General features: G+C 37.0%; 1 protein-coding gene across 1 annotated transcript in view; it reads left to right on the plus strand.

Annotated features, from left to right (window-relative positions):
* Positions 1–4,005, plus strand: part of jam2b (junctional adhesion molecule 2b) — a 9,028-nt gene extending 5,023 nt beyond the window's left edge. Inside the window, exons 5-9 of the mRNA XM_037686193.1 lie at positions 206–314; positions 416–523; positions 3,676–3,694; positions 3,781–3,835; positions 3,967–4,005. Of these exons, the coding sequence (XP_037542121.1) occupies positions 206–314; positions 416–523; positions 3,676–3,694; positions 3,781–3,835; positions 3,967–4,005 (330 nt within the window). The remainder of the gene's footprint in view (positions 1–205; positions 315–415; positions 524–3,675; positions 3,695–3,780; positions 3,836–3,966) is intronic.
* The last annotated feature ends 4,284 nt before the right edge of the window (positions 4,006–8,289 follow it).

Here is an 8,289-nt window from a genome sequence, read left to right on the forward strand (position 1 = left end):
CCAAAAAAAAAAAAAAATGCAGTAATTATTGTTTATCTGGCAACACTGTCATCATGTCTAGATGCCAAAAGGCAGTGTGCTGCTGTCACGCTTAGCTGTTGAACAAGGGTACCTAACAAACTGACTGGTGTGTAAAGCTCTGATCTATTGAATCATATCTGATGCTGTCCTAAAAACTATTTTACGTTTCTTTTGCTCGGAGCAGAAGTTTCAAAGTGTGTCCAAAATGGATGAAGGAATGTACCGCTGTGAGTCCTCCAACAGTGTGGGAGCGCCTAAGAGCTGCGTGGCTCAACAGCTGAAAGTTATAGAATGTAAGTATTCATGTAAAAAAAAAAAGACGTCATTCATTTGTACCTGTAAATCATTCTCTATTGATAAAAACTGAACACAGTGAAACTATTTTATTTTCCAGATCCTTGGAATATGACCATGTTAATAGCAGGCGCTGCAGGATTTGTGGCACTTTTCCTTTTGTGCTGCATCAGTGTTTGTATCTGCCGCCGCCGAGGCTGCTGCAAGAGTGAGTACTGAGATGGTACCAATGTTGGGGTTGGAGCTGAGAAAATCTCTGCCCTTTATACTCGTTTGTACAAAGTCATGAAGGCATTTTGAATGAAACCTTAAATTAAAAAAAGTGGTAAATATGAGATTTCAGTCTGAAATCCACTTTTTTATATAGCCTCTAAGCCAAATGTCCAATTTCCTCCTGCTCCTGTTTTTTTCTGTTGACTGTAGCTGTTTAATACAAGATCAAAATTCAAGTATTTCTATAAATACTAGTAGAAAATGGTCCTTCTGTGCAGAGCCTATGTAGATGGGTGACTGAAGACTGTGCTGGAACATGTTTTGGTGCTCATTAGTAGTCATGAATCATTCTGAAAAACTTTTACAGCATCAATAAACATGTTTTCAGGCAGGTACAAAATTTTTTTTGGTTACCTTTATGAGACTTTTAATAAGTATGTATATTTTTAATTACTGTACAAACGTTATGTACAATTAAGGATGTACATTGTGATAGCTCGAGATCTTTTCTGACACAAATGCCTAAAAAAAAAATCCCAACATGGTCACAATTAAATTTAAAACTGAGATGAATAGCTTTGAGCTTTTCAAGTGAGGTTCTGTGGAAAGATTATGAACAAATAATATATTACCTGTTGTAGATAGCTCTTTGAATGACATCATTTTGAAGACATTTGAATTTGAACTTGTGATTCCTGGTTAAGTAAGATTTTTGGGCCATTTATTAATTGTGTATTTAAAACACTTTAGATTTATGCAGTTTTTTTCTTCATTCAAACTTTCATATAACCCAATTTAATGTATATTTCAAACATGCTATCATTCTACCACTGCATTAAGAAATTAAAGATTTTGGAGCATCATGATTTAACAAAGCTTGACTGGTTTTCCATTAGGCAGTGACGTTTTTCAGTCCTCAGTAAACAGTATTTTAAAAGACATGTCTACTTACTCCTCAAAGAAATACTTCAGTAAAACACATTTTCTCAGGGAGCAACACGGAGCTGGAACTGCCACTGACTTTAAAGAGCTGTTTAATTGCACCTCCAGGACAAGATTAGCACTGAGGATTACAAACATGTTTAATTAGGTGATTATTATCTTAAGCAACAGATTTTTAATTATTTCTCCCCCTCTCCTCCCCTTGAGAAAGCATAAGCTTATGTGTTAGCTAAAACCCCTCTGGCTAAAGTTTCACACCAAAAAAAGTTAAATAAAAGGCACAGAAAAACACTGACCATTAAACAACTTTTACAATATAAAACTCTTTCTTCATTCAGAGGATTTTTTAGGATTTTTAAATTAATTGTTTTGAAGATACGACCTTCAGCTTTATAGTTTTATTGGTTCTCTTATCACTGTTTCCAGCAGGCACTTATTTTTAGTGATAATGCTCCATTTAATTCACTTAAGACCATCAAGAACAAGTAACAGGAAGACGCATCTGGCCACCACTTGGTGAACATAGAGAAATACTAGAAAGCTCCTGGAGAAACTTTGACAGGGACTGCCAGGCTGCTGCCAATTAAAAAAAAAAGATTTGACAGTACTATCGTACTTGCTTGTTGAACCGCCATATAAGTCATATCAGTCCAAATATGTCCAATAAAGTGGAAAAACATAAATAAGTTGCTTCGCCGTATAAGTCGCATCTTTTATGCGTCACCATGACCTGGAAACGTGGGACAGTGTTGTGCCAAAAATCGATTGGCTGCCAAATGGTGGCTGCGGGAGTGTGCACAGGAGGACTTTAACAAGAATTTAACAAGATAACCACCTAAAAACAATTATTTGTTTGCTCACAATTATAGTAAAGGTGTGTCTCAGTTGAACATTTCCTTAATAAATGCATATTAATGGTCAAATCAGATGCATTTCACCTGGGCGGTGCGCTGAAATGCATCTGATTTGATGTTTGCTCCAGGAGTTCCAGAGCGAGATGAAGGTGGCTCTGTATGGCAAGCCAAGTGTGTCATTTATAGACAGTTTTATCTATTAATGAGACACTTGGCGGGCAGCACGGTGGCGCAACTGGTAGAGCTGCTGCCTCTCAGCGAGCAGGTCCTTGGTTCAAATCCTGGTCCAGGGGCCTTCTGGGTGGAGTTTGCATGTTCTCTCTGTGCATGCGTGGGTTTTCTCCGGGTGCTCCGGTTTCCTCCCACAGACCAAAAGCATGCATGTTAGACTGATTGGTAACTCTAAATTGTCCCTAGGTGTGAGTGAGAGAGTGAATAGTTGTTTGTCTCGTTTGTCTCTATGTGGCCCTGTGATGGACTTGCAACCTGTCCAGGGTGTACCCCGCCCCTCGCACAGTGATTGCTGGACATGGGCACCAGCGACCCCGTGACCCAAAATGGAATAAGCGGGTAAAGAAAATGGATGGATGGATGGAGACACTTGGCTTGCCATATAGTTTGAGGGCCCTCTAGTGGCTGAAAATTATATTGTTTTCTATGTTAGAATGAATGAAATCGTCAGATCTCAGCAAAAAATTGGTTATAAATAAGGGGGAAAAAAACATAAATACGCCGCGCCGCTGTATAAGTTGCAGGAATGCTAATCTACTGTATGCAAAAAAGCTGTGACTTATACAGAGAAAAATACAGTATGTGTTGGGATTCGCTCTCAGCTACCACTATACCAAATTTCTGCTGAATAGCTTTAGAAATGGCTGAGTTATAGTATTTTTTCCTTTTTAGCTAAGGCGTCCATCTTGGATTTTTGATTTGGATTCAGTACGTGATAGGGAACCTTCTCAGCTATAACCTCACCAAATTTCAGTTCTGTATGTGTAAAAATGGCTTTTAAAAGTACAGTTGGCGGCCATCTTTGAATTTTTGATTTAGATGCAGCATTTGATGGGCAACGTCCTCAGCTACCATCACAACAAATTTCAGCTCAGTATCACTGAAACTGGCCTATTTTTTTTTATACTATCTTCCTTTTTTGCTCAGGCGCCCATCTTGGATTTTTGATTTTCAGAGTCAATAGCTAGTTCCCAATTAGGCTCCCAAAAGAATCTCTATAGCAAAAAACGAGAGCAAAGTGAATAACTTGTTGAAGTCCTGCCAGCAGATGTTGAGGTAAACTTGATGAGATTACAGCTGCTGAATCTAATCCAGTCTTTTCTGTTGTGTTTTTGAATAGAGAGCAAGAAGACAAAAAGGTAAGTGTGACACTATTTGAACATTTACTCTGCTTTCTGCACCTTTTATCTTATTTTGTGTTCATAATGAACTGTCATCCTTTCAGCTCCAAGCCTTACAACCCTCCACCTCCTCCTCCTCTTCCTCCTCCCAGCCGAAACGTGAGTGGGCTGTTATTGTGTCAGGACTAGTTTTGCTCACATTAATTTGATTTTGACATTTAACACTGTTGGCAATTTGCAGGCGCTGTTGGCTAATTAAAGGAAATGGTTGGATGTGTTTCTCTCCACAGCTCAAGCACTACAGACAAACGCAGTCCTTCATGATCTGAGGGTGAGCGTACAGTTCGACTCTGCATCCAGAAACGTTGCTTTTTGGATGGACTCTTTGTGTCCAACTCGCAGATGGAGAGATGTCTGAAGAGCAGCGTCATGGAGGACGTCTCAACCTTTTTTTCATTCATACAGTTGTGACGCTGCACATACAAATGTACACATTCATCCCCTTTTGAAACGCTGTAAGATATTTGTTATAAAACAATTTGCCTTTTTTTGTGTCAAGATGGATTCTCTATGTGTAAAAAAATGATTTTTAACATCTTAAATATCAGCTTTATATCTTTAGGTCTACTGTCAGTGTTTTTAGCTACATTTATTTTGCCATAACTGTACATAAAATGTGACTTTATACTTCATTTATACTAAGATGTAGTTTTTTATATGACATTATAATATTTTTATAGTCCTGTTTGTATGTGATCTTGTGCTATTTTTATCTGTATAAACTTTATACTCGTATAAATTAAGGGTGGAACAGGTGTCTGCACACACTGAATGGTTTTTGAAACATTTTTTACTCTTATTTTGACAAATTTACCACAATAAAGCCATAAAAATCTGAGAAGAGTGTGTAAGCTTTATTTTTTTCATTTACAGGGACAGAAATATGTGATGTCTGTTAACGTCAGCACGCTCAGCATGGTGTGGCGTCCCAGCTGCCTCACAGTGGTCAACACCGTCCTTTGGTTTATTTCTAGTAGGGATGCATGATTTTGGATTTTTGGCCGATATCTGATATGCCGATATGTTAAAACTTATTTGGCTGATTACTGATACCAAAATTTCATATACTTTCCTTTGTCAGAACATAGCCCTCTTATTTAAGCTTATTTGATACAAAAATTGTGTAAGACCTGGTAACATATTTTCAGTAACAGCCACATGCATAGCACTTTAACTTATATTAAATGAAAAGTGTTAAATGCTATTTATTAACATCAGTCACCTGTGATGCTGTCTCACTTGTGGAGGCTTGTTCCAGGTTCCTAGCTGCAGTGTGGGATCCACTGTGCTCTTGTGCATGAAGGACAGACTTTTTAAGTTCAACGTTTTTGTCTTAACCATTGTGCCGTAAGACTAATCATGCTAACGGGGCTAACATGACGTCCAAATGTCTGTGGTCAAACCCACCCAAGTGCTATCAGCTATTAACTTCTCAATGATGTTGGAAATGACGGCTTGTAACTCGGATAAGGCTACGTCGGAAAAATATTTCTGACTGGGGATAAGTGCACATCATTACCATATTTTTTGGGACTGTCAAGTAATTAAAACTTACTGGAAGGAGATACATAAGGCAATACAAGATATTATTGGAAGTCAACTGCCTCTAGAAACTAAAGTTTTGTTTTTTTGGACTCATGCTTGAAAGATGGTCAACGATAGACAAATATTTGTTCAATATTTTATTAGTGGTGTGCAAAAAAGCCCTCACAAAAAATTGGCTTTCACTGGAGAGCCCAACGTTGAACATATGGTTGGACATCACAATGGACATATACAGGATGGAGAGAATAACTGCAGACGTAAACGATGAAAAGGACCGATGTAGTTTACGCTGGAAGAAATGGATGGTTTATATATCGATTGTAACAAAAAACACTTTCACTCCCTTTGTGTTCTTGTTTATGTTGTGTTATTTTTGTTGTTTAAAAAAAAAGATATTTAAATGCATACAGTAGTCCCTCATTTATCGCGGGGGGTCAGTACCCTGAAGAGCCGCGTTAAGTGAAAAACAGCGAACTAGAAATATTAGTACAAGCAGTAAGTAGTAGTTTATTTTTGTGTATGTATATATATATATACACAAAGTATATACAACAGCTCAAATGTAAACAAAATGCTATGAATATTGGTCCCCAACTGAACCGAGTCTTCTGGACTATCAGGTGTGAAACAACCTAAATCTGCAGTTTATTTAAACAGGCAGTTCCCACTGAGATCACAGATATTTTTGCAAGGGAGGCCTGGACCTGAAGGCAGTCTAACAAATATGTTTTGGACTGTGGGAGGAAACTTACGCAAACATGAGGAGAACATGTGACTTCAAAACAGAAAGATCCCAGGCCAAAATGAGAATTGAACCAGCACCTTCTTGCTGTGAGGCAACAATTGCTAACCACTAATCCTATTCTGGGTTAAACTACAAGGTACAGTAGAATAGCTTTGCTTTTTTTGCTTGCTATGCAAGAAAGTTGTCCTTCTGACAAAATCTTAATGCCAGAAGATTATAAAAAAATGACCAAAACATTATTTTTGTCATAAAGACAAACAAACAAACAAACAAACAAAAAAGAACTCCTTTCTGTCAGAATCATAGTTTATCTTGAACACCAGAGGGCAGCAAAAGATTTACTGTATGTCCACCTACGTGCAGATGCCAGAAGCTTGCATGATGCCAGCCATTATCCATTATTTGTCTTTGAACAATGCCACAATTGTTCTCCTCCTTTTGTACTCATTGTTCTTCTTACTGTGGTGGCTATACATTTAAAATCCTGGCATGTTTTATAAAATCCTACACAATCTTTTTAATGCTTTGAAAATAGACACTGCATGTGATCTAAAACTCTGACATGCTGGTGTTAAAGCCTAAAATGTATATGCATTTAGTCTCTAAAAAAGAACAACCTGTAGAAAATAACAACAATCTATTGACATAAATAATATCCTTCTGCAATGACAGAAAGTGGAGTGTATTGATCTCCAAACACGCCTGCGTGACACAAAAGCAGATTTTTTTTTTCCGGTTAGTTCCAGTGGCTGCAAACAAAAGACATCGAGTGTGCTCGAAAATGCAAATGTGAATATTCTGGCAGTTTGTCAAAGTGTGGGAGAAATGGTATCCTCCGTAGGAACAGCTTTTGCGTTTAGCATAATGACAACACATTATGAGCAGGTTGAAGATTTTTGCTCTGTAATCATGTATATGATGGAATAAAGTAACATTTTCACACGATGAGTGGATGCTTTATATAGAGTGCAGTCCTGTCAGTCTGTGATGGAGCTCTAGATGGTGGCTGGTTAGTACAAACTAAGAGGCATGACTCATTAAGGATATTTTTTAAGTCCAAAGAAGTCCATGTGAGTATTTTAACGCAAAAGGAGCTGCCACTCCAGCACAACTAATTGAATGAATTTATCTGTTTTTATCATTTAAACGAAATAAACGATAATTATTTAAAAAAAAAGACTCTCTGAGTTGTTAGTCTGTTGCCAAAAGTAAAAAAGGCAATCATGATTTTTCTGTGTCTGTGTTTGACTGTTAGCAAAAATATCCCCTCAAACCACGTCTTTTAAGAAAACTCAGAAAGTACATTAATATGATTCCCGTTTGGAGTCAAACCAATTTGTGATGGCCACTGCAACTGAGTGAACTTTGCAAACTCAAAATAACTATAACTCTACATATTTTACAGATAATGACAAACATTTTTGTTGTGGTAGTAGCTTCACAACACATATTACTGCATGAGTGCTAACGGACAAGAACTTCATTGGAAATTTTGCCATTAATAAGACTTAACTCTATCCATCTGTTAGCAAAATATCTCTTAAACTACTGGGTAAACTTTAATGAATCTTTCAGACTGGATGTACATCTATAACTGACAAACCATCAGAGTTAATCCAATTCAAGATGGCCACCACAGCTAATCCATCTTTGCACAATAATAGCTATAACTCCGTCACTTTTACAGATATTATGCTAAAATTTGATGTGGTAGTAGCTGAGAGTCATTCACAGCACATACACTAAGTGTGGCATCTCACAAGATTTTATTTTAAGTTTGAATCAAAACATCTAGAACTTCATCATTTATCAACATAAAATGATTTTTGTTTAAAAGTTTTGCATGACACGTGGCGGGCAATTTGCATTCCTTTACATTCAAGATGGTACAGAATTTGTTTAAATTTCAATGTGCTGAAAGTGTTTTAGAGTGTCTGCTGTCAGATAAACACATCTGCAGCAGCTTTATCTTTGTGCTATCAGAAAAACAATATTTTTTAACTAACTCTTCAACATAAAAACCTGTAGAACTCCCACAATTGCAAATCTAAAGTTGTATAGATTTTACTGGAAAAATACATTTTGAATATCAAAAAGAAGTTTAATGAAAAGGCAGAGTGGCAGGTATCAAAGTGATTAATGTTTTTCAGTTGAAATGCTGCATTTGCTAATTTTTCTTTCCCCAAACCTGAACAGAAGAAGTGAAAACCACTGTGAGTGAGAAGAATTATATATATGTGTGTATATATATATATATATATGT

Source organism: Nematolebias whitei, chromosome 13 (assembly GCF_014905685.2).
Source record: "Nematolebias whitei isolate Nwh7 chromosome 13, NemWhi1, whole genome shotgun sequence".
Taxonomy (NCBI): Eukaryota; Metazoa; Chordata; class Actinopteri; order Cyprinodontiformes; family Rivulidae; genus Nematolebias; species Nematolebias whitei.